This window comes from Carettochelys insculpta, chromosome 1, assembly GCF_033958435.1.
Source record: "Carettochelys insculpta isolate YL-2023 chromosome 1, ASM3395843v1, whole genome shotgun sequence".
Lineage (NCBI taxonomy): Eukaryota > Metazoa > Chordata > Testudines > Carettochelyidae > Carettochelys > Carettochelys insculpta.
The window spans coordinates 356,262,346-356,288,977 of record NC_134137.1 but is presented as its reverse complement, the minus strand read 5'-3'; the positions used below and the strand labels follow the sequence as shown (position 1 = coordinate 356,288,977).

The 26,632-nt window shown below is 39.4% G+C and overlaps 1 protein-coding gene across 5 annotated transcripts in view; it reads left to right on the top strand.

Annotated features, from left to right (window-relative positions):
• The window catches only part of GSAP (gamma-secretase activating protein), a 77,797-nt gene that overhangs the window by 7,437 nt on the left and 43,728 nt on the right, over nucleotides 1–26,632 (top strand). For 4 of the 5 annotated variants that reach the window (XM_075017118.1, XM_075017127.1, XM_075017136.1 and 1 more), the window contains exons 3-18: nucleotides 3,788–3,844; nucleotides 4,386–4,455; nucleotides 4,858–4,917; nucleotides 5,851–5,939; nucleotides 7,806–7,875; nucleotides 8,592–8,641; nucleotides 10,714–10,818; nucleotides 11,783–11,842; nucleotides 13,249–13,292; nucleotides 14,695–14,777; nucleotides 19,874–19,951; nucleotides 21,404–21,481; nucleotides 22,316–22,408; nucleotides 24,544–24,761; nucleotides 25,114–25,183; nucleotides 25,937–26,019. In XM_075017118.1, the coding sequence (XP_074873219.1) occupies nucleotides 3,788–3,844; nucleotides 4,386–4,455; nucleotides 4,858–4,917; nucleotides 5,851–5,939; nucleotides 7,806–7,875; nucleotides 8,592–8,641; nucleotides 10,714–10,818; nucleotides 11,783–11,842; nucleotides 13,249–13,292; nucleotides 14,695–14,777; nucleotides 19,874–19,951; nucleotides 21,404–21,481; nucleotides 22,316–22,408; nucleotides 24,544–24,761; nucleotides 25,114–25,183; nucleotides 25,937–26,019 (1,308 nt within the window). The remainder of the gene's footprint in view (nucleotides 1–3,787; nucleotides 3,845–4,385; nucleotides 4,456–4,857; nucleotides 4,918–5,850; nucleotides 5,940–7,805; nucleotides 7,876–8,591; nucleotides 8,642–10,713; nucleotides 10,819–11,782; nucleotides 11,843–13,248; nucleotides 13,293–14,694; nucleotides 14,778–19,873; nucleotides 19,952–21,403; nucleotides 21,482–22,315; nucleotides 22,409–24,543; nucleotides 24,762–25,113; nucleotides 25,184–25,936; nucleotides 26,020–26,632) is intronic. The other variant, XM_075017112.1, reaches the window with a different exon arrangement.

Here is a 26,632-nt window from a genome sequence, read left to right as displayed (position 1 = left end):
GTATCTAAACTTTACTAGATGTGTAGATAACTTACAAGTAGGTAAAAGCCCATTTTTTTCACTTTAAAACTTGCATACTGGTAAAAGCAGTCATCTGAACGATGAGTATTTTTTTCATATTTCTACTTGATTATTATTATTATACAGAAATTACATCAAAAAGTTTCATCATTTTATCCCAGACCAATAGATATGGATCATTACCCCATTATCTGCAGGTTTCCTTGTTTTTCCCTGTATTTAATATGGGAAATAATGTGATTATTGCAGATATTGGTGTTGGTTAACTGCAGATCTTACTGTGTTCTTCAAGGTACTGTAATTTAGTCTTTATAATAAAATCTCTGTAAACTATATATAATCAGTGAGCCATCATTTTTGAGAGATACACTCAAACATGTGAATCCTTCCTACTGGCTCTCTACCAGCAGTTAACTCTAACATTTTTCAAAGTGTTTCACACTAATACTGACATTATCAGTGGGCTGATGCATAAATAAGGATGTAAACTAAACTGAGCTATTCTGGCTTCTGTCCCATTAAACTCAAATGGAAAAAAATCTGTATGTGCAAAGTGGAAAAAGACCAAATATATTGTGTGGGGAGATCAGTGGGAGGAGGAGGGTGGACCTTATACTCAAGCTTTCACAAAAATTAAAAGATGTCAAGATTAGAAAAAATGTGGCTTTTGTCTTTTATGGCATATGCAATTGTCACAATACCTGGTAGAAAAAAAATCTTATTAGTCTTCACACAAACACATTTGCCCTGAAAAGCAATGAAGGAATCCTGTAAGCACACTTGGTAACTAATGGTAGTCCATCGATCCGATGATGACAAATCTGTGCAGATCATCTGTTGTTGGTCTCATGGTGTGCCCTCTGGTGACTGTATAAGCCAATTCTAGAGGTGCACATTTTGCTGCAGATGGTGCATGGGAAGTTTGCAATCAGTGGGTTGTGAATTGCTGATGCTCTGTGACGTCGTTCGCATGCCTCTTGTAGACGCCGGCAGCAGTCTTCCTCAAAGGCAATGCAGATATTTCTGCACTTGGTAACAATATGCTACAATATGTAGAGGCTTGATGTGGGACTTGATTGATTAGTACAGCTAGGCTCCAATTTTTATGAAATACTTTCCTTAGCAAAGTACAGAAAATGTCAGATTATAGCATCCTACTCCTGCTCCCACTGAAGTCAGTAAGGTTTTCACTTGGTCGGTTGTAATTCAATGGAACTTAAGCTCATGCTTTCGTCCCCACCTTTCTATCCGAAAAAATAGGAGCATATAAGAGTTGTTGTTGTTGTTGAAAACTTAGCTACTGTGGCAGTAGGTATAAGAACCTAAGCAAATGCATGGCAAAGCACTTATGTATATACTTAACCCCTTTCTTTTTCAGTTAATATTAATTTTTATTGAAAAATTCCCACAGTTTACTTTTTTCCTGATTTTTTTCACCCTACTTTTGTATCTGTTAAATATAAAAAACTTGTTTTATTAAGAAAATATAATACAGTGCATGAGATATGTTTGACAATAATATGTTTTTATGCAAAGCTGCCTGTTGAAATAAGGGCATGTATTAGTCTAGACACACACAATGAACTAACAGGCACATGTGCAAACTCAGAAGTGTGTGTGAATCTGAACTTATTGATGAATCTCACCCTCACCACATACACATTTCACGCTGTTATTGGATAACAGTTTAAAGTTTTGGCACTCTAAAATTTGTGTCAGAATACATTTTCAGAACACAAGGTAGTAGTCAAAACTCTGGAGAAGAGGATGCAGTTGAGTGTATGTGCTGTAAATGGCGTGGCCCAGTTAGCAAATGTAAATATTTATAGGCTGATACTTTAGGTCTGCAGCAGTAAAGTGTTAATTCATATGCAGTTTAGTTTGGAGATGTATTGTTTTCTGAAACTCACAGGTAGCGCTGTGTTTTTAGTTCCGCAGCAAACATTGAGGAACAGTATTCAAAGCATTAATCTACTGGATACTCCCCTCCTCCCATCTTTCTGTTCACCTGAATAAATCCTGATATTTACCTAGATAAATTAACATTTTGCAGTAATTTCCACCTATTTTTGTTGTGACTATGAAGGTCAGTAAATTTCTGGTAAAAATAAAATAACTGAAAACAAAGGAAATTATGTAGATCAATGTTTCTTAAACTTTTTGAGACCATAGCACACCAAACAATAGTATTTTTATGCTGAATACCTACGAAAATTTTCTTAAAAAAATTGTCAGGCCAAAAAAACATGAACAGCAACATATACAGCAAAAACAAAATGAAATAATTTAATCAGGTATCATAGCAATGAAGAAGTAAAATTGTATCTGGTTTTAATAATGGAAAATATATACCAGCAGTGTGTGATATCATAAAAGTGTCAAATGCTCATGGAACACTAAGGCTGTGGCCACACTTGGCCAAAACTTTGAAATGGCCATGCAAATGGCCATTTTGAAGATTACTAATGAGACACTTAATTGAATATTCAGCACCTCATTAGGGTTAGGATGCTTCTGGACGTGGTGCTCCAAAAGTGCCGCTTTCGAATGCTCGTGGCTTGGTGCGGATATGTGGGAGTCCTTTTTGAAATCCCCTTATTTCCCTCCACTGAGAGGAGTAAGGGGATTTCGAAAGGTGCAGGGTCCTTTCAAAAAGGAGCCACGAGCGTTGGAAAGCAGTGCTTTCAAAGCGCCGTGGCTGGAAGCGTCCTGATGCTAATGAGGTGCTGAATATTCAATTCAGTGCCTCATTAGTAATCTTCGAAATGGCCATTTTCATGGCCATTTCGAAGTTTTGGCCAAATGTGGCCACAGCCTAAGGTACTACAGAGCATAGTTTAAGAAACACTGATGTAGATGACATAAAGGTGATGTAATAATTTTGCAAACTACAATAGAACCTTTTTCATATGCTTTGTTAAAAGCAGTGATGTTTATTGTATTGAGCAGCCTCAATGATCGTAGTTTCATGAGTGCAAGGCTGCAATTTGAGAGTTGTAGTACCTTTCAACGGAAAATGGGAATGCAACAATTTGCTACCTTTCAGAACCCAGAAGTGGAAATAGACCTGGAAAATCCAAAGCATGGAAATAAAAAGAGTATTGCCTATTAAAAATAAATAGTTTAATCTATGCACAGAGGCAGTGTAAAATAACCCATCTCTCTCAAATCAGCTGTAGATGAGGTTTGTTTGTTTTTGTTTTTAACGAAACAGTAGACTGTCAGTAATTGTGCTGATAATCTGGAGCCGTAGAATAGTATGTGAAATCTAGTTAATGTTTGTCTGGGTACTCTTAAAGTAGAGGCAACACTCTTCCTTCCACTGCAGGTAGGCCTATATGGAGCCTCTTTGTACCTGAATGTGAAGTTTTTAGCCACTAGATCCATATAACTGCAGATCCCCCACATCTGGTGCATCCTACCTCAGAGGATCAGGACAGAATCGCCATTCCATTGTAGGCAAAGGGAGCCAAGATACTGCTTCGTTACCACTGTTCCCTTGCAGAGTTTGAAAGTTGTCACATGTAACTGTTCTAACAACCAAAACAATGACAAAACACACATCAACCCCTCCTCCCAATTTTTCCTTCCCTTTTTTGGAGTTAAAGTAATAGAGGAATATGTATGAAAATGATGGGAGTAAATGGGAATGAAAAGAATTGGCATTAGGAGAGAAGAGGGGAGTGATACTGGACAGGAGAAAACAATGCTTAACAAATATCTGTAAATTTCAATAAATCAATAGTTTATTTCATTTAATTTACAGGGAGGTGGCAGAACTACTTGCATTGGATTATATGATCCTCTTAGTAAACAAAATGAGGTAAGGCTAATGTTCTGTCTAAATCTGGGTAGGAGAATACCTCCACTTTCTAGGTTCTGGTGCCCTGCAAATGACATACTTGGGTCTGTCTGAAGAGTTGGTTTTTTAAACAGAAGTTGCTGTTGTGATCTTTCCACCCTCTGTGTAAAGCATTCACATAAAGTTTTGTAGCACCTTGTCTGCATAGCCATCTGACTGGCACTGCATTGGAAAAATATGAAGACAAATGAGTCCTTTCCTTTGTCTTAAAAAAAACCCTGAAGTAATTTTTGGTTCTCATATTACATGTGCACCCAAAAGGTTCTGTGTGCTGCCACATGTATGTGATGCCCTGATCCGAGAAAGAAAGATTGTACAGTCTTGCCTTTGGATCTGTATGGACAGCCTATGCAGAACTGTTGAGATCAGTGTGGTTTCATGCCAACTTAAGGGTTTGCCTGCGTACATCTTGTGGCAGATTGGAGGGCCTAAGGCAAAAAATATATATATACAAGGAACAGAGCCACATTACATATTTAACTGGAAATGTATTTCTCAATAGCATCTGTATACCTTTGAAAAAGATCTACGAATAATCAGTTGTTCGATCAACAATGAAAAGACATTACTAGGTAAGTGTCATCTTTATCTCATTAAAATTACACTTTGACACAATAAAAGCGTTCATTTTATTAATTTGGGTAAATCTAACACTAGAAAACAAGAAATATTTTATGCATACGCTGCTCTTGGCAGTAGCCTTCTTTGCATTTTTAATGGCTATTTCACTAGAGTATTTAAAATAACTGTTTTTTGGTTTTGTGCTTTTTTGTTTTTCGGCTGGGGGGGGATGGCGACACACACTAACCACTTCTTAAGTTTCTGCATATCTAATACATCTGCAGTAGCTGTTGTTGTGCTTCTTTACAGTTTGGTTCAGTGATGAATTTTCTTCTGTTAGATTTGGTGATTTGGTATTTGGAAATGTTCAGTAAGATGAAATAATGAATATACATGTTTTGGTTTTTGTTAAGTAGCAGTCAGCTTTCTTCAGTCAACAAAGGAAGAAAGAGCAAATCAACTACTTCAGCCAGGTACCAAAAGTAACTTATTTTTAATTATGAAGATAGTATTGACACTGTTGTAGAGATTTCGGAACACCATTTCTGCTTGTATCCCTTAGTTCAGTGTTTCCCAAATGGTATTTCATGGAACCCTGGGGTTCTATGAGGTGAAAATAAGGGTTCTGTGAGAAAATAATCAGAGGTCAGCAACCTGGGGCTCTGGAGCTGCATGCGGCTTTAAGGAGTCATTTGCTGGTCTGGACACTGCCACCACTGACTCCTCTGTGGCTACCTGCCCTGCCGCCTCTGAAACACTAGAACTAAATTGAATTGGTTTAACAGCTGGCAGGGTTATGGGAGGGATCTGGCTATTGAAGCAACTTAATTTAGTTCCATTATTTCAGCGGTGGCAGGGCAGGCAGCTGCAGAGAGCCCCTCTCTCACAAAATAGCCAGCAGGTGCGCAATGGGGGTGGGGCAAGGGAAGCTAATAGTTATCTGGAAGGGGAACCAGACAGATTCTGCCGTTCTTGCCTTTCATTGGCTGCAATTGGCCTCTCGCACTGTCTTAGGGTGGCCAATGAAATTGGGACCTTGGGATAACAGTTGGAGGAGCAGTGGTGGCTAAGGTAGGTTTGTCCACCATGTTGAGTTTGGTAATGGGAGGAGCTAACTTTGGTCAGAGTTTATTCAGTTAAGTTTAGGCGGGGGCCTCTTTGGATAGTTGGGTTAGTCGCAGGGGCCTGTTTGGGGCTGAAGTGGGTTAATCCTGGGGATGCGGGTAGGCTTGGTTCTGAGAGGGGTTAAGACGTATATAAAACTGTTATTAGGGGTTCCGCAAAATTCTTTTGAATTTGAAAGGGTTCCATGGCCTAATAAAATTGTGAAACACTGCTTTAGTTTATAGAACAAAACTTTATAAAACAGATTAGTATATCGTTTGAAACTTGTGTTCTTTTTGCAGTATCTAACTGTTTGACCTTGCTTATTGAAATCCACCCAGTTAATAATGTAAGAGTCCTAAAGGCTGTGGATACCTGTATCAGAGTACAGGTAAATGAATCAACTAATCAATGTAACTTTTTATTTATGCCGTTAAAGGGAAAAGCATACAAATTTATAAGTACCTGTTTCATGTTACCCATTCAGGTATACTGCATTATATAAATGAGACGTAGTATGATTTTTGTGCATGTTGAATCTCTCTAATCCAGAAGTATCTCATCTGGCAACACCCATAATCTGTCATGATTTTAGTTAGCCGGATGACTATGTATAATGGGTGTGGCCAAGTTTCATGCAGTGCTATAAATTTTGTTTACAGCAACCAGTCCTGGCTCTCAGTATTCTGTACTGTAGTTTACCCCTAATTTACCCTAAATGTCTTCTAAGAGCCCAGTAAGCAATGGAAGTGTTACTAATGTGCTAGAAATATTGGCATCCCGTGGTCTGACAAATTCTCGTGTCTGGCACCAGTCAGGTCCCAAGGGTGCTGGATGAGAGGGGTTTAATCAGTAATATAATACAGTATAAGCAAACAATGCCTTTGATTTGAATTGTCTGTTTTATCTGTCTTGAATATTTCCAAGATTGTATTTGTGGTGGATTCCCCCCCACTTCCCTTGGGTGCAGCCTGGGACGATGGGATCCCCGTGCCCCCAGAACTATCACCAGCTTGGGCTGTCTTTCACAATGCCTTGCTAGTGAGCAGTGGCAGCAACCTCTCCACGTGTTCTTATTCCTCGGCATATGATGGCATGCGTAGCCCCCATACCAGCTAGGTTGGATGAATACTCCTAGAGCCACTCATGAACAATACAAAGAAAGGCACCAGCTAAATCCCACCCCTGCTCCTGGCTGTGTATCTCAGGAATATGCCATCTAATTTACTAATTGTTTCCTCACTTCATCAGTGAAAAGTTGGCATATACCAGCTTTTGTAACTTGAGAAGATTTGCCATATGCTTCATATAAACTTACTGGTAAAAGTAAACAGTAAAAGAACTTAATTGACTACAGAGAGAGAATTTAAGTGACTATAATTGTTAGGCAAGAAGTCAGAGTAGTTACCAAAAGAGAAAAAACTCTAAGTATATAGTCAAAACTCTCAACCTTGTTAGACTGGGCAATGACTAAATCAAGCAGTTTTTCTCACTCCATTGGATATTGCAGTCCATAGTACACAGATTTCACCCTGGAATTCTGGGTCAGTCCCCTTACTTGGAGTCTTTAGTATTTTCAGTGTCCTCGTTGCTTGCAGCGTTGGCGGGTGAAGGAGAAAGGCAAAGCATGGGCCACTGCATTTGGTTTTTATACCCATAGTGCATGTGCTTGGCGAATACAAGTTCAGGTATGTCTGGTGGACGTTGCTGAGTCCCTAAGTAAAGATGAGGAAGTTCCTTGGTGTAGCCTCATGTAGATGGGTTATTGCATTGTAGCTTCTGTGTTGGACAATGGCTGTCAACACCCCAACCAGGCATTGGTTACTCTCCTTCACGTTGTCTCTTTAGAGTTAGTATCTGGCTGAACCCCCAACTTACAATATGTTTTAGTGATAACCATATGACACAATTCTTATAACTTCGTATGCATTAATAATGTTACCTGTACATGTAGAAAAATGACTTTTAGCAGATCCCCGATATCTCACATGGTCTGCTTTATATGCAATATCACAATTAAATACAGATGAGGAATGTGGGAACTATTGGGTTCTCCCACAAGGCATAGAAGATCACAGTGTTCATAACTAATGATGATTTTCATCTGTAATAATGCTGCTGCTGTTGTGCATGGAGAATTATCAATGTGGCGGGCTGTACACAAAAGTTATTCTACTGTCAGATAAACCTCTTACATTATAAGCATCTTAGCAACAAGGCGTCTTGACCATTATTTTGACATAATTTCCTTTTACAGTTTCTCTATCCACTTGTAGATAGAAGTCCTTTTCCAGAAAGTCATCTCTTATTAGTTTCAGAAGATAAATGTAAGTATTTGAGATATTTTAAGCATATGTTGCATGTCTGATCAAACATTGGCATTGTATTATTTTGAAACACTGTAGAGTAGAACTGCATTACTTATTTGGCTATATGCCCATTTTTATTTATTTATGGAAAGGACATAGAAATCAGAGGGGGCTCATCTAATCATATTATGAATACTATTGCAACAGAGGTGTGCATTAATAAGATTTTTCCAATACCGGAGGAATAGCCAGTCTTGACTGATGTTCTTATTTTATTTTTGATCAGCTAAAACAATGCTCAGCAGCAACTTTTTTTTAAAGGAACTGAAGGTGATATTACACTTTTTCATATAACAGTATAAATTCAGAGCAGTTCTGTTGACTTCAGGAGAGCCACTCTTCTTTTATACTTGTAAAAATCGGATAAGACTTTGGATATAAGTTCCAGAAATTAAAATGGGTGTTATAAATTACAGCAATGCCACTATAGTATGCTTTGGCCATACCTTGTTCTTGATCCTTACTCAGAGAAGATCTCACTGACTTTGATGGGAGTTCTGCCTGAGTAAGGACTGTAAGATTTATCTTACTCAGATTGACTCTTATACCAGGATTTGATCTTTCTTGATACTAATATAGCAGCTCACAACTTTCCAGTGCTAGGAGGTTAAGCTGTTTTGCTAACCATATTGAATATTTTTTTAAATTGAATTTCAATTTTTCTGATTTTAAAGATATTGAACAATTTCACATTCATGTTGTCACAGAAGACCACCACAAAGTGGTAAGAAACCAACTCTCCTTTGCATTTGTTGGAAAAACTAGAGGGAGACTATTCTTGTAAACTGTTTTCTGATGTGATTTTTCTGCCCTTTCTAAATAGTTGTTTTGGTAATGTGGCTACAACTCTGAAAGCTCTGTTAATAATGTGCGGATAGTGTACAGTAGGTTATTCAGCCAGACACTGTAACTGATGAGAAAAGCTAGCCATCTCATTTTCGTCTCCAAGGCTATCAGCTTGACCTGATCAGAGTATCACATTCCCCAAAGCCTAAATATTTTGGGTGATAAGAATAGAGCTAACGGACTTTCATTCACCCTTATGTTCTGGGACTTTGATGTGGAGGAGAGTTTAGAAAGATGATCTGTATGGAGGATACATTAAGTAATACTAAAACTGAATAATGCATCTAAAATTCAGCTTGAAATTGGTGATGGGAATGCTGTTAATTATTAAATTCCTTGTATTTATCACATATGTTATAATACCTATTATAGTTGCTAGCAGTGACATTAATTAGTCATGCCATTGTTAGAAAACAATACAAACCCATTAGTGTTTGTCCTGCTTAAAATGAAATGCAATAACCAGAGGCAGTTTAATGCAGTTATCATATATTTGTTCTATGATAAAAACCACAGTTTGTTCAGTTGTGGCAAATACAGTTTTGGAGGGGAAAACTTTAAGTCCTTATTCTTAGATACTCTAAGCCATTCTAGACTTCGTGGTGATGAAGAAATGTCTTGAGGTGGGTGCAGTTTTTTTAAAAAGATTGGGGAAAGGGCTTTAGATCGGGTTTGGCAAACAAAATAGCAAGAAGAGCTTTTTTTCATATTTCATATTTTTTCATTTTTTCATATTTCATAAGCTCAATCATTCAAAGCATGTGACTGACATTGTCCTTAACAAATAATGTCAAACCATACATTTTGTAACCCGTTTTAAGAACAGAGCACACATACTGATCTGTAATGCAATACATGATTACTTCAGAATGTTCAGACTTTTTACATATTCTGTTTCCTCAAACTTTGTGTGTGTGTTTATACCACCATCTTTCAGACTATCACTCCTGAACCTATTTTAATTATGCATATTTTATTGCACGTTTTGTTTTAGTTTTTCTTTCTTAAAATGCATGTCACCCTTCACAACAGGAATGCCACAAGCTTCCTTTTCCTTTTCAAAATCAGGACTTCATTAGCAACATGAGCAAAACACAGCTACAGTATCATATCCAACAATGCAGGGGACATATTAAAGGGGGAATTATCCAGCGTTTTGAGATGACATGTCATTTGCTGTTTAGATATGAGCTGTTCATTGTTGGGCTTTTAAATGTTCACCATTTATCAAAAATAATCAGTAGGGTTTTGTTTTGTTTTTTAATTTGCAATTATAGTGTTGGGAGCCACAAAGAAGTCCTTAAAGAGCTGCATGTGGCTCTGGAGCCACAGGTTGCTGACCCCTGTATTAAAGTAACTGAAAATCAGGCCCTTCATCCATGAGAGTTTCTGCAAAGTAAACTGTTTAACTGTTACTTGAAATGTTGCCTTGCTGTATTTTCCACTGTTTTAGCCTCTTCCCTCCTCATCCATCATGTCTCTGGAGAGACAGGATGAGGCTCCTTTGGAACTAGGAACTTTCCTCCTTTGCTGGCTAATAAGGATTATTGCAGTCAGTTCGAAAGCACCTAGCATCCCATTTCTCTCCCTTTCCCTGGAACTTGGCTTGCCATGTCTTCTCCCCAACCTCCCGCTGAGGGGTTTGGGTGGGTAAATTCTGTGAGATTTCTCTTCCCCTCCCAACACTGTACCAAATTATCCGGCTAGTCCAGAAAATCCTGGATGTAACTTCCGTGGGAGCTAACAAATATTACTACTGATCTAAATATACTGTTCCTGCATCATTCTAGAGTCCGTGGTTTACAGAGACTCCCATGACATGAGCAAGTAGGACATTAAGTAGTTGAAAATATAAAATTCTCTTGAAAGTTTGAGTTATTTGACATCTTCCTTAGAGAGGCTTATTTGACTTACAGTATTCAGTTCATTTTTTTAAATCCTTCCCTTCAGGTGATTCAAAACTCAGGCCAACTTCCAAGAGACAGAGTTGCAGATGATCTCATTTGGGCCCAGTGGGATAAGACAGAACAAAGACTCTTCTACATTGTTCCAAAGGTGACAAAATATTGTGTCCATATCTCTTATTTTTTCTGATAGGCAAGTTTGAATTTAAATCCAGTGATAATGGTGTGAGTTGGATTATTTTGGGTAGTAAGAAAAGTAGGGTAACTGAAACTAGATACCTACGTGAGACTTTCCATGTTGTTTGCATGTGAGCATTTGCAGTGAGATGAGGTGTCAGTGCTTCCCAGGTAACTGAGGGTGGGTTTTTTTTTTAAAGGTAGTGCTGATGTATGTTGTTACCTAATCCTGTTAAAGCTATCACATGTGTTCTAGGAATATGGCCTTGCAAATTTATGAGTGTATCATTTGCATGGAGTCGTATAGCTAAAAGAACACAGAGGTCATTTGCATCAACTGAGAACAAGATTCTCTGTTAGAAGGTTTCACATGATTTTTCTTGCTAACTAATGGGAGTAGCGAAATTGGGCATAAGTTATGCATGAACAAAAATGGACTTTCAGTGCTTGTTCGGTGTGGTTTTTATGTTTTATTTTTATGCACTGAAATTGTGTGGAATATTTCAAAAAGGATGGCAACTGTAACAAAGAGCTCACCTCTTGTCTACTTTGCGAGACGCCCTTTGAAGCTGTCCAAAATTAGATACAGTTCTCAATAGTTTTAGTCGCTGTGGAACAAAAGGTTATTGAAAGCTGTTCTGTAACCTTCTTGTGGTTTTCTGTGTGTGAAGGAGGTGTGTGATTCTGCATTGCACAAGACTGTAATCTATGATAGACAGAAGGTAGATGACAGATACGGGACAGGAAGGAAGCAAGTGCTGGAGTGCTGTGTGCTGGGGAGTGTTATTTGAGGGTTTAGTGTGCAGTTTTTGCCTTCCTTCTCATCTGCTTGCTGCCCTATGTATGTTAGTAAACCATGCGCAGTGGTGGACTTTCCAACCACCTCTGTCTCTATGATGTGTATCTATAACTGTAGTAAAATTCTCTCTGAATTTTAGGAATCCAGGAATCTCTTAAGATGTGTCCAGTTTTATCCTGATGAAAACTTTAATTTAATAGTAAGTCATAGATATAAACTTGTCATCATATAGGGAGTTTGAGGGGGATTTAGTTTTATGTTTCAAGGGAGATGATTGTTTATACTGAAGTATTTGTGTTTGATATTATCTGTATGCATTACAGTATAAAAGCACAAACTTTGGAAATCTGCTTCAAAATGTATTGGCCACATCATGATCCAAATACACTGGAGGGCTGGAAGGGATCTCAAGGGATCATCTAATCCATCTTAATGCGTTCATGGCAGGGCTAATCATTACCTAGAACATCTGTGCTACCCTGCTGGAGTTCATGAAATTATTTTAACTGTAGACCAATGGAATTAAATGGAGCTTGCAAATCTGATTAGATGGAGAAATTAAGGCCTGCTCCTGCTCCCATTGACTTCAGTGCAAATAGGATTGCATTTGTATGTCACTGAGTGTTGAGGGCACTCTGTCTTTATCTGGATTAGATTCTTTGTGACAGTCTGAATTGCATGATAATACTGGGGGCCTGCATGATGCCCCAATTCATGTAAGTGGATGTATCTCACTTTGGTCAAGTGATCAAGGTCTTCTGGGTCCCTGCTCACCACCTACTCTTTACTTAAAATCCATGTAGTATTGCTGCCTTGGAGCTCACTGTTTTGATGACCTTCTCATACAAAAATCTCAGCGGGGTAGCCATGTTAGTCTGTGTCTTCACAAAATAAAGGAAGCCGGTCCTGTAGCACCTTAAAGACTAATATTATTTATTAGGTGGTGAGCTTTCATGGGAAAGACCCACTTCTCCACATCTGTAGAAGAGGGTCTTTTCCACTAAAGCTCATCATCTGATAGATAATATTGTTAGTTTTAAGGTGCCACAGGAATGCTTTCTTTGTTTTCTAGTACAAAGACAGTATGGCATTCCCAGTGATTAAAATTTTAAATCGTTTACAAGAGGAAACTTACCTTAGGTTTGTGAACACATTGGCTTATCACAAAAGTATCTCATTTCAAAATTGTATAAAACCCCTCCTGGGAGAGGAAGCTATCTTCCTGAATGACTTAAAGGGATTGAGTGGTGGTTGATGAAGCTGTGTTTTTCTTTGGGCTAATCTACACTACTACGGATGATTGACCTACTCATGGTCAATCTTCTGGGGTTCAGTTTTGCTCATGCTCTCGGGTCAAAGTCTGTGCCGTGTAAGGAAGGTTGGAAGAAGAAATTCTCCTGTCAGCCTTCCCCTGTTAAGACAGACTAGTTAGCTAAGCATAGATACATCGATTTTTAGATACATAATTGGTCGATTTCTGTGTATAGTGTAGAGGTAGCCTTTGTGAAACTGGTGACCTGGGTCAACAGTGAACACAGTGAATGCTTCAGTGGACTGTCTTAAATACTGAATCATGTACATGTGGTCTGATTTTTGCGTTAATAGCTTGAAGCACTTCTGGACATCCCTTTAAGAGACACAGGATTGAAGTAAGTGGATCACAGGGTATTTTTTTTGTCAATTTGTGTCTAAAATGTTGTCAATGTGTGTCTAAAATTTGGTTTACTGACACATTAACTTCATTTGGGGTTCCATGCATCTTTGCATTGGAGTCCATGTACCTGTTGCAACTTTGTGATGTGGAGGTAAAGAGAAGGCAACAATGTCACACATGACCTTCAAACCCCTGCCTCATGGGTTTCACCTCCTTCCGTTGTGTGGTGAATCCAGATAAGTTTATCATGGTCACTGACCCCTTCCCCATGGGAGCTGTTTGACTGGAGAACCAGATACAGATTAAAACACCCTTCCTGAAGAGTACAGTGTCACCATCCAAATATGACCAACTTTCCTTAGTTTTCCTTTGACGATATAATAGCCTTTGTATTGAGAGCCTGTGGCAGTGTCTCCAGACCTTCCATTCCACTTTTGGGATTCCTTTTTCAGCTACTGGGCTCATCCCAAGGCTGTGTATTGGGCAGACCAACAGCTCATCTTTCTTCTCCATCTCTTCCTGTTAGGAGGGATTATAGCTATTTATATACCTCCTCTGCTTCCCAGCATGCCTTGCAGTGATAGCTCACAGTTCCGAACTACTCACCACATGAACACTCCCAGCATGCTTCAATACTAAGCAGAAAGGTGAAGCTTGGTAGTGCTGGGTATGGAGACTACTTTAAAGGATCAATGAAGCCTGTTATAGTTAAAATAGTTTTACAAATCTTTGCGAGATGGTCCAGAAATATGTCTGGAGAAGAAACATTTTTTAAAAAAATGATTTAGTGTATAATTTACTATTGATAGATTATAGGTAATAGTTAACACTTATGCGACATTAAATTTTCAAAGGTCTCTGAAAAACATGGCTAGCATAAGAATCTGAAAAAGAACTAAAGTGCAAAACTGGCAATACCATGGAAGTTAGCCTTTCCCTTATTTTATGTCTATTTCCGTTGAAATCAGAGTGATGCTCCCAGAGTAAGATGCTCATTGGCATAAATAAGCGTGGTTGATATGGGCTCCAAACTTTCTGACCCTTCAGATTTGGTGAGTGCATGAGATGAGACCTTTGAGCATAATTTGTCTTCACATTGATTCAGAGGCTGTGGAATTAAGAAGCATGATAGAATAAAAATAATGTGCAGGGATATGGGTGTCCCCTTTCTAATATGTTTATGAAAAAAATGCTGCTTTTCAACTGCAGTTTCAGCCCTTGGAGAGTCAATGAACAGAAACAGATCTATCATTTGTAGTTTTAATTAAATTTTCTAATGGACTGTTCAATGATAATCTAATTCTTATATTTCCCTTTGACCTTTCATGGATTCAATATATTCGCTAAAAATCATTGTGGGTGAAGAAATGCACTTAATGTTCTTCATTTGCTTTTAGATTTGTACATTTTGGATATTACTGTCAAGACCAAGAGATAGAAACTAGATCTCTTAATCTGGAAGTATTTACCAATAAAACAGGTAATTAATAATGGAAAAACTGTCTTGTGATGATCATATGTTACAGATTACTACACTGAAGTGTAGTTGTGTAACTGATTCGGAGGTCATTGTTATATGTTTATGGCTAGATTTTTTTCCTGGTGTATGTTATGTATGGTACTCAAAGCAGATCTTGGGGGAAAGTGAGCTGAGAAAAGTAGTGGGTCTCTCTCTTTTTTTTTGCGTTAGTGGGGTTTTTGTTTTTGTTTTTTAACCTAATGACCATGGAAGTTCTGAAGCAGCTAAACTACCTTGAGCCGGGCACATTGCGTCTTATCCAAAACTTATCAAAATCAGTGGGAATTTTTCTGTTTACTTCACTGGTTATTGATCAGACTTTTAATGCAGATGTCTTCATATCTGTCCAGGATTGTTGTTCAGACCTTACGGTCTTTTGAGTAGAACCTACCAGTTGTGCCCGTGGAGTGCACAGATGAGGACTAGGGTGAGGCCTTTATTTTTATGCTCACTGATATTTTCAGCAGTGTTTCCACAAATCTTTTCTATCCATGTGCAGAATACATTTGTATGCGCACTGATGCACGTGCGATGGGCACCACCAGTTGAAACGCAAAACCTGGCTGTGGGCACTCTGCAAATCAAGCCGAGTGGCAGTTGAATTTCTCTTGAGTGGCCACCGAAGTGCACAGCTTTCAGGGAACACAGGTCTTGAATCTTTATGTGAAACTTGTTTTCAAAGGTAAAAAAACCAAGTAGACTATTACCTTGTGAGACACACTGAAATTTCTGTAGATTTGTAAAATCCTCTAGAAACCCATCTTCTTCTCTGGGCACTTACCCTGTACAAGTAAAAGAATTGGTCATAAGTGTCCATTACGCCCCTCCAAGTTTCAGGCTTCTCCATCAACCCCTGAAGCCCAGGGAAAGTGGTGGGTTTGCCAGTGTGTCTGTCTCTAGCAGACTTCAAATCAAGCTTCTGCTATTCATTCTGGAGGGTTACTAGCTCAGGAGTCTCTGCCAATTTCACCTCGTGCAGTAGTATGCAGAGAGACAAGTTCTCTCTGAAATAAGCAAGTCCCAAACCATCTAAACTTTGCAATAACATCAGCACATCACACTGCCCCCAGGAACTTAGTGGAAGCTAGAGTGGATCCTTGAGCAGTGATGTAATGAGCTTTCAAGGTGAAACTTCTCTTAATAAGCAGATGTGCATTCTGCATGACCTTCAGCTTCCAAGTGTAGTTTGGGCCAGTGTCCCTGTAGACAGTCTCTCATTTATCTCTATTAGTTATTATACTTGTCCAGCAGAGCTGACAAGAAACTGACAAGAAAGCCAGCTCCCCAGCTCTGTCTGCTGCCTGGGCTCCTCATTCTGTCCAGGGAGCCCTGCTGTTGCTTGGGATTCTGGGTCCCCCTCCAGTCTGGACTGCCACCCAGTCCTTTGGCTCCATGTTTGAAACACTGCGGCCAACCAGAATCCAGACATGGAGCAGCTGTGCTCCCAGTGGGGAGCTGAGAGCCTGTGTGGAGAGAGAAGCCAGGGGGGAAGAAAATCCGGGTTCTTGGTGGGGAGATCACGCCTGGATTCTGTTTGGCTTCCATGCACCCTGGGAGGAGCCAGGAAACCTAGTGTGACTCCCCTAGTCCCAGCAGCGAGTGGGAAACCTGAACCAAGATAGATGTGGCAGCCCAGGTATTGACAGAGAGTTGGGCTATTGCCAGGGAGCTGCGTGTGGTGCTGGAGCCCTGGCTGTCAATCCTCCATTTCAATCAGTGGAAACATTCCTGGTGAGACGGCAGTGTGGATATGAACCACTGCAGTAATTGCTGTGATGGCTGTAAGTTGATTGAAGATAGGTTGACTTAAGTTTGCAATGTGGACATGCCCTGTGCACATATGCATGAACTAAATACTGCACAATTGTGTTTGTGTAAACTTACTTTTAATCTCCCTGCCTTGTCCCTGCCATTTGTCTCTCACTCATCTAAAACTTACTTTATAAACTCTTTAGGGCAGGGAGTATGTCTTCTACGAAGAGCTGAGCATACTTCAGAGGCTCTGAAACATTAATACAAACCTCTCTTATTCATTCTATTTTCAACAATTTCCAGTAAATAATTGGCCCAATTTCAAATGAACTTGTTCTATGCAATTTCCAGTTGAATATAAAACTGGTCAGTGACCGTAGTCTATGTGAACTCTGAATGAAGCTATTTTTTCACTCTCAAACTTCTGTAGCAGAAGAATAGTGGCCCTGTTACTCATAACTAGCAGGAAGAAGATAACCCCAAAAAGCCCTGCTCTCAAACTAGCTGAGGTCAAACAAGTCAGGGAATTACCCTTCTGTTTTCAGTCTGAACAGCATTAATGGTTATTTAAGCTCTGGAGTAGTCTCAGGAACTGTGTGTGGTTAGCTTGCTTTCTCTTTTTTAACTTGCAGATTTTTATTTTCCATTTAGCTTATGGATCTTTCAGAATAATAGACAGTGTGGTGAGATAAAATACACATATTTCCCCCTACTGTTTCACCATTTGTTAGCTAGCATATCTGATTCTTTCAGCCTCTGCACAGGATATATGCATGACATTTATGCACATTGATGCATTATATTTGCACTAGATGTTCTGATGCTGCAGGAGGAATCTTAAGGCAACATTCTGATTGAGATTCTACAAGAACAAAAGTCAAGAAATTCAATTTAGTTTCTCAGGAAATGTAACTTACTCCCTTTAGGCATATATGGAATTGCCTGGCTCCTATGGTAATTTCAGTATCTTAGTGTGTCATTGCCAAGTGGCAGAGTTTATAGTTGCTGTTTTCCTGACTGTCTTGTGTCTAAAACCTTATCATGGTGTTGCATGAGCAAAACTATGTTTTTTCTGTTTTTTTTTTTTTCTGGGTTTACATCTTCCTTGACCCCTTTCCCATATTCTTGTCTTTTTCCTTGTTTTTGAAGAAGAAAGAGCAATGTTTATCAGACATCTGAATATATAACTTTCAGATCACACTAAAAAAACAATTGGACCAAACTCTGCAAAGTAATGACTGCACTTTCATTAACTTCACTGGAGCAGTGCTCATTTATGCCATTACTTCTGCTGAGAATCTGACCCAGTATTTTGTGTGAGACTTATTACTTGTGAACAGTGCAGGGGCGTAAGCTCTGGGTTCTATGGATAAACAGAAAAGGTACATTATGGTTTACAACTTGACCACTAGTAACACAATCTTTCCCACACCATCCACCAACATGTGTTAGTATTGACATGGGGGACCACCACTTCATGTCATTTTATATTCCATCTTTAGCTTTTGTACTGACATTGTTGATGGAGGGTTAGATGTGGTGACTCTGGTGAAATGTATATCTGTTGACTACCAACTGGACTCAGACCACCAATTTCGCTTTATTGCAGTAACTGAAAAGCCATTGGATGGCAACTTCTTTTTTTCACTACTGACCTCTGAGAGGTGAAAGCATGTGTATTCCATTAGCAGTCTACTGAGCTATCCAGTTCTGTGATCACATTTGCATACTAATGCACCGATGCATTAATCTGAATGCAAGATCATTAGTTTGCACATTCAGTGTAAACTTATTGGGCAGTGTACTCCACAGGACCCTTTGTCCTCTGGAGCTTGTGCAAGTGAAATTGACAGTGTGGGAGGAGAGACCATGACATGAAAACAGCACTGGAGGAGGCCCAGAAAAGCCACCGCCTTCCTACTGCTGAGGTCTTGTACTGCTGCTTTAAAAAAATCTTCGTGTTCCATGAGGCCCCAGGTGATCCAGGGCATTCCATCTACTTACATTTCAGTAACTAAAATATCCAAGCAAAATTCTATCAAGCTTACCAAAACTATTCAGTGTTCTAGAAACAAACATGAATTACAGCCAAAGGAAAGTCTTTTCCCACTACTGAAAGTTAAGTGCCTGGGCCAAATATGTAGCATTATCAGTGTAATCCTAGAGTACAGCTTTGCACCGAGAAGCACTGGGCACTTTAAAGTGAAATCTCTCCAGTTTAGGTACTTATGCTTTTGATCAGTATACTGTACATCAGTTTGCATCGTAAGAGAGAGTGCCTGTGTGTACATTTGTCTGCGTCTTTTGACAGCAATATCGTGGTTAGCAACACATATTTAGGCACTAAATTATTGACAAATGTAAAACGCTATATGATCATAATTCTTGACTCATTTTTTCTCCCAATTGAATTAGGACAGCAAGGGTTTGGGGCCACTTGTAGCATAAATTCCAAAAGTAGCTGGCTAAAGTGATGGAGTGAGGGGATTAAAATGTTTTAATTTGTTTCCTATTTTATCAGAGCTGGAGAGCGGGCTGCCATTATATGGGATCAAAATGGAGTCTCATTCTCAGTGTGGATTAGGTGAATTCTAGGGAGGTGAATAAGACTGGGACAAAGAGCAACTCAATCTGGCTCAACAGTGCTTCTGATAAGGGCAAATATCTGTTCTTACAAGAAAATAAACACTCCACTTTTAGGAAGAAAATTCAGGATTACTCTGAAGAACAAGGAAGTACAAGCAAATATCCTTTAGGATCGGGGTTAATTCTTCACCGATATCAGGATGGTGACATAACTAGGTTTTTACTTTGTGTGCAAAACAGAACAATAGAATTACAACATGGTGTCTTGGCAGCTTTTAATTGATAATTACCAAAAATTGGGGCATCTTGTACGTACAGTAGTCTGAGCAGTGGTTCAGCTGTTTCTAGGATGTTTTTCTACAGCAAAGAGCTGAAAATGCAGTTTCTGTGAAATAGGATTTGCTGAGTCTTCAGAACCCAAAATTACAATACAATATATTCTTCTTACACGTCCCTGTCTTATTATTCATGCTCAACCTTTTAGCCATCTTCGTACTTGCTATCACTGTGATATGTGTTTGGTTTTTATAGCCCTGAAAGTTGTTGAAGAAAAAGCATCTTTCATTATCTTTAGTCTAAAACATTCTTAGTTTTTAGGATGGGGTCCTACACGCCTCATCCACCTTTTGAGAAATATGAAGTGGATGAGCTCAGGCGGATGTATCTTATTCAGTGAACAAGTATGATAACACAATCAACCTCCCTTTCAATTTTTTTAGGAAGTTTCTGTCTGTGTTATAGTCAGGCTTCTGATATTCCTAAGGAGGTCACATACTCGGTTTCCTTTTTACATAAAGGTACGGTTAATCTTTTTTTATTCTATTGTTTAATTTATGTCAAAGTGTACAAGGTGTCACAGAATACCTTGCAAAATAAACAGTTCCATAAAGCTGTAGACCATAAAACACTCTGGCCAAAACTTATGAGCTTGGATGCCTGAAGTTAGGCTGCTAAGTTTATATCCCTGTTGCAGACATCTTAGGGAGTGCTAAGATAAACACTCAAACCACAGCTTCCTATATGTGGCCATTGGTTGTGTGCCACTCATTTTTGGATGCTCACTTTGAAACATATCCAGCCAGTCTTTTGGCAGCCCGGAGCACTTATTAGTCAGGGGGAACTGCGGATCCTCTGTACCTGGGCAATAGACACCATGTGTGGAGATGGAATACGTAGCTTCTAGCTTGAGTGTCTAGGGTTGTAGGGGAGCCCTTATATTCACAGGCACGGGTGTAGCTCTCACTGACTTCACTGAAAACTGTAGTTATATAAATGAAGCCAGCCAGGTTAAGCAGTGTCTTGATCACAGTTTATAAGTCACTACACTGTGAACAAAAAATTGATAATGGGCTCTTCAGTCTAGTAATCACTGGTGCAACGAAATCCAGTGGCTGGAAGTTCAAGCTACACCAATTCAGATACTGGAAATAAGGCAAATTTTTAACAGCGAAGATAAGTAACTATGGAACAATTTACTGAGGATTGTGATGGTGTTTCCATCACTGACAGTTCATTCAGGGTTGGTTGGTTTTGCTAAAAGGATATGCTCTATTTCAGACAGGAATTAGTTCAGGGGAGTCCTGTGGTTGGTGTTACACAGAAGGTCAGATGAGATGATCACAGTGGCTCCTTCTGGCCATAGCAGCTATGAAGAATTAATCATTAGTTCTACCCTTCTCGGTAAGAACTGAGACTAACACTTCAGCCTGGGTAGAGGAAAATTTGATGTATCCAGTGAGAAATGCAAAGAGAAAGCTGTGCTAGTCTATATACTATCAAAACAAAAAAGCAGTCCAGTAGCACTTTAAAGACTAACAAAATAATTTATTAGGTGATGAGCTTTCGTGGGACACACCCACTTCTTCGGACCATAGCCATACCAGAACAGACTCAATATTTAAGGCACAGAGAACCAAAAATAGTAATCAAGGTTGACAAATCAGGAAAATTGTTGTTATTATTATTAAGATGCCTAAATTTTTGGTTCTCTGTGCCTTAAATATTGAGTCTGTTCTGGTATGGCTATGATCTGAAGAAGTGGGTCTGTCCCATGAAAGCTCATCACCTAATAAATTATTTTGTTAAGTCTTTAAAGGGCTACTGGACTGCTTTTTTGTTTTGAGAAATACAACACGGTCTAGACGAAGAATCTGAGAATTTCTGTGGTTTGGCTTGACTTGCACTGCTCCAGATTCTCTTTTATATAGTTATACTTTGTAACAGATGATGTTTCATGTGTGTCTTCGCAGGTTATAGCAAAACCTTTACAGTTGCTCTGCAAAGAACAGATTTCCCACAGGTGAAGGAAGTTGCGTTTTTGAATCTTGGTAGGTTGCTAACTTTACTTCTCTTGTTTCCTCCCCCACCTTTAAGAAGACAGAGGCAAGTGTTAACCTCCATGCTTCTTGTGGTCTGTCTCCTCTTAATAAGGGAAATACAATAAACTCTTTCATATCTGGCAGTCCTGGGTCTGGGAAGCTGCTGGATATTCAAATATTCTGGATGATAGAGAGGTATAACTAGCAATGCGTAACACAAAAGAAAAACAAGATTAGTTATTAAGAAATGAACAAAAATGTATGCAGAGTACTTTATTTACCAGCAATAGTAGGATTGTACACTGTAAATTTATGATGGATTTGCTGAATTTATTTGTATTTACTTTCACTTAACTGGATTTATGGAAAATGCAACTAAATTTTACTTATGGCTAAAATGCTGGTTATTTAAGAGTTCTGAATAATAGAATGCTGGATATGAAAGAGTTTACTATGTAAAGTTTTTTTTTTTTCCCCCTCCTCCCTTCATAAGTTACACTATTTGCTACATTTTGCACCTTGACTTCCATTTTAACATTTAATATTACAACACCTCCTACTCTCAGTGTGCAGCTTCCCCTGCAGTGGACTCTTTCTTTGGAAATCAGCTAATTTCACATTCTTGAGTGATGCAAGCATCTCACATCCTTCCCTGGAAACTTGAAGGTGTCACCAGTGCTTCCTGTGCTAACATTGCAACCTCTATTAACTAACCTTTTTTTATATCTCCTAGACATAACCAGTTCCAATAAAAAGAACTGGGCTGAGGATTCATAAATCCCAGCCTCCCAAAGCAAATGTTTTCACAGTTGCTCAAACTGACGTCTCTGTTTCTTTGAATAGACTATTACGTGGCTGTTTATTTGCCTGGCCATTTCCTACATCTCCTCAATACTCAACATCCTGACCTGATATGCTATAATTTGTTTCTAACAGGTACAGTAAAATTTTAGTACTTAGAAGTCTTGCACATGTCTTTTATTGTTGGCCAGGGTGGAGACTGTTCAGTTTATTGGCCTCACATCTGCATTAATGTATGTTGTCCTCTGGAAAGCACAGAAGACAGGGATCAGGGAGAATAAGACTATTTTTGGCCACATTCCATTTTAAAAAGAGTTGGTGAACTTTCTTATGCTGTTACTCATTGTCAGTTTATTACAAAATGAAAAGAGGCCATTGCATTCTCTGCTTCAGTTTAATAATTTCCCATCCCTCTTTGCATGTTTCCTGATGCTCCAGTATTCTCGAATTTCACATGGAGATGCAAATTTGATTTTACATTTCCTTCCTCCCATTGAGTTTCTGTGTGTGTGTTTGTGGAGAGGGGAGAGGAAATCTACATTTCCTTCACCTGATCAGAGTAATGTAATTTGTTTTGAAGCCGCATCTGAAAGAAACATTATTTCACTTGCACAGAACAGTACTTTATAGGAAATGGGTTATTTGTGGAAACAGAAGGTCTTTGTTTAGAAACAGAAGGCCATTTTTCTGCCAGGGTGAAAGGTAGGTTGCTGGGACTGGTGCAGCTCTGAAATATACAGCACTGTCACCTCCTCTTCCCCACCCCCCTACTAATAGCTGGTTGGAGTTGGGAATATAAATATTTTCCTACAAAAACACATGAGGTAGGTGGGAAGCATTTTATGTTCTGCATGGTAGATGTGATTTATGATGTAGTGGGCCTGAATTACACTGTCAGAAAACTGGAGTAACTTAGGAGGGAATCAGTTCCAGCATATGATGATCTTGGGTTTGGTCTTTGGTTGTTTTTAAATTTCATACTACAAAGCAGAATCTTGCTGTTCTCATAGTTTGGCGCATATTACTATTTGGCTTGTCCAGCACAGTGTGAGCTTGTTATTCTGGATGACTCACATCTTCTGCATCATTATTCGTACTGACTAACTCACTCTACTCTGTTTCTAAAATGGTGCCATTCTGCAATAATGATTAACATTCAGGCAAGAGGTAAATATTTTGTCTTCCCCTCCTGCAAAACGAATGGATTCAGTGTGCTACTAGGCCCTGGACACGGGTAGTTGCTTGCACTGCTGAATGGTAGCTTCTAAAGGCAGTTAAGGAGTGCCATTAAATGAATCTCATCCTCTCATTTTCAGCTTCACAAACAGTAGTTAAGAAGTAAGTAAAGCTGAGGGCAGGGCTACGCTAGAATCGCTATATCGTACCTGCACCAAGGCAGCCATACCATTGTAGTGCCTCTGGTGAAGACACAGCATGCTGACAGGAGTGTGCTGTCATGTTGGCATAATTGCACCACCTCCAGAGCATCTCCTGCCAGCATAGTACTGGAGTGGACAGAGCTTAGGTTGTAATAATTTGTGTCGCTTGTGGTGTGTGTGTCTTTTTCACACCTCTAACGGGTGTCAGTTACACCACTCAGTGATGTAAGTTATGTGGACTTGAATGGTAATGGTAGACCTGCCCTGTGTAGTTAAACACACTAATGATACTTGCTGGGGAAAAATCTAAGGGCATGTCTATACTTCTGGGAAGATCGACGCTCTGGAGGTTGATCCTCGGAGGTTTGATTTAGTGATTTAGCCTAGTAGGGATGCACGAAGTCAAACATTGAGCTCTCCTTTCGATTGCGGTAGGCCTCACGGACGTGAGGAATAAGGGAAGTTGATAGTTTTTCCCATCCACTTCCCGCAGTGGGGACAGTGGGCGAATGTTGACCTAAGGTACATCAACTTCAGCTGTGCTGTTCTCACAGCTGGAGTTGTGTCTCTTAGGCTGACTGTCTCCTGTAGTGTAGATTTGTTGATCTAAGACAGTTACAGCCTGATTTTTAGAGGTGCAGGACACTAGAATCTCTCATGGCCTTCAAAGGGATCTTTCAGTGCTTAGCCTTTCTGGGAACAACATGCCATTTGGAAGGTGGGGGAGAAAAGTTAAAGCATTGTAAAGGGAAACAAAACAAAGGAGGAGCAAATTATTCTCACCATTGGAGAACATGAGGTTGTGGGTTGTGGCAGAGGGGAGAAATCTGTGGTAAACAGATCTTAAGTTCGCACAAAGTCTTTTTCTGCTGTCCAACCTCCTTCCTTCAGGTGAGGATGCGAGAATCAGCATGCTGCCCAACAGTGCCATCCAGTCCCCATTCAAATCAGCCATCTGGGATTGCTGCTCAGGAAGAATGTTTGCCGTGACAATAAATGAGGGCGCCTTGTTGCAATTCCTTTGGAACAGCAAACTGGACAGTGATAGACTGGCTGCGCTGCACTGTGCTCTCCTGCATGTCAGAAATACAACAGATATGGAAATGCAGGTAGGAATATAACTGACTTCCTTAAGTTTTTTGACACGGATTTATTCAGTGCTAAAAAGCGTGGGGAGTTCTCATGACAAATATAAAGACACGGTCCCTGTTATCATCAAATATTCATCCTGTGGTTGCACCTGGAAGCTGACTTGGTTGGCCCTGACAAGCTTCCCGCTTAATGGGTATAATGATTCTATTTCTGAAAATACTGTTTGACTTAGCTCTAAGTCACTGTTTTAGGCACTGAACTGCAAGTGACAGAAGTAATTGATTTGGGCTGTACCATCGTTTTTCATTTTGAAAACAAGCTTTAAATGGTTAGAATTGTAATGAACTCTTCATCTTTTGACTTTCACAGATTATTCAGTGGATTTCTGAGAACCTATCTGCATGTTATACCTTTGACCCCATACAGGAATTTATCATTGGTAAGTGGGTTTTTTGTTTGTTTTTTTCCATTGCATGCTAAGCAAAAAAAAGTTTAAAGGGTGACATCAGAAGATAAAGCCACCCGAGTGCAAACTGATTCTCCTCCTACACTTGATTGACTCAGCTGTTTGCAATGCTGTTGCTAATTGAGACGACAAGACATGACATTTATGGTTTTAGAGCAAATTGTACAAATCACTGTGCACTAGTGATTAGCCACCTCATTGTGCTGGCAGAGAACCATTACCATTTTGCACTTTCATGAGTTAAATTCTCTGTCTAGCAGGTGGCTCAGATAGCTGGGATGGGTGCTGGACAGATGAATAGAAGAAGAAGAAGTAATTTTCCTTTAGCCTCAGTCAGGTCACAGAGCCATTCCTGATGATTGCTTCAGCATAATGGCTGGTGTATCCTGTGGCATTTTCACATATCAGCAGATCACTTGGGCCCCCCCCGTCAACCTGAGCCCTGCTTCTATTCAGAGGATCTAGCTGAACTGAGCAGGGGCCAAGCGGTTGACACACCTTGGTATGGCCATCTGGAATTCCTTTCCTCCTTTTGTGCAGTGGAGTCATATCGGGTTCTGCTGCTACGGAAGCTGCTGCTGTGGTGACATCAAGATTTGCCCCTAATTGACAGATTAGTAAGGGAAAGGGCAAGTAAAAGGGAACAGACTATAAGGCTTTTTCTTGGTAACCTGTAACTTTATACAGCTTTGTCTCTGTAAATCCTTTTTTCTTTAATACACTCAGCTTCCCTATATTGGGCAATGTGTCCAGAAACAAGCAAACTGGATAAACTTTTGCCATATACGTCACTGCTGTACTGGAATGGGGTAAGAAATCAGCTGCTATGAGCACAAATAAGTTGGGGAGGGTTTTATTGTTTCCTAAAACCTGTCCTAAGGCCTATTTTGCTTTTGAAAGCAAAATTAATCTTTTTGGAAGATGACTTGTTTGCTTGTTGGCCTCTCTTATACCCATTTTATCATGTCTAAACTTAATGTGTCACTTTTTTAGGAATCTTTATTTTTGATAAATGCATTTATGAAATCGCTGAGAAGGGCTGTATTTGTATTTTTAACTGTTATGAGTGATTGAAATTGGTCATGTTTTTGCATAAGAAAGTACCAATGATCATGAGCCCATGTGGTGTTTATAATGGATGCAGACTGATTTTTGTCAACAGGATGATCCTGCAGTTCTTTCTAATAAATATACAATCTGGAGAGTATTACCATTATGAAAGTTTTATATAGAAAACAGCATTTGGCAGGTAACACACACGTGATATACATGGGTAACACAATCACCAGCCAATCAAAAGTTTTCCCATCTTCAGCACTGTACAGTAAAGCCTACTGTCTGATTTTTTCCCTCCAACAGTATTCATTACAAAAGTTCTGGTAGATTATTTAAATAGCAGTTACTTAAAACTTGAAACCCCAA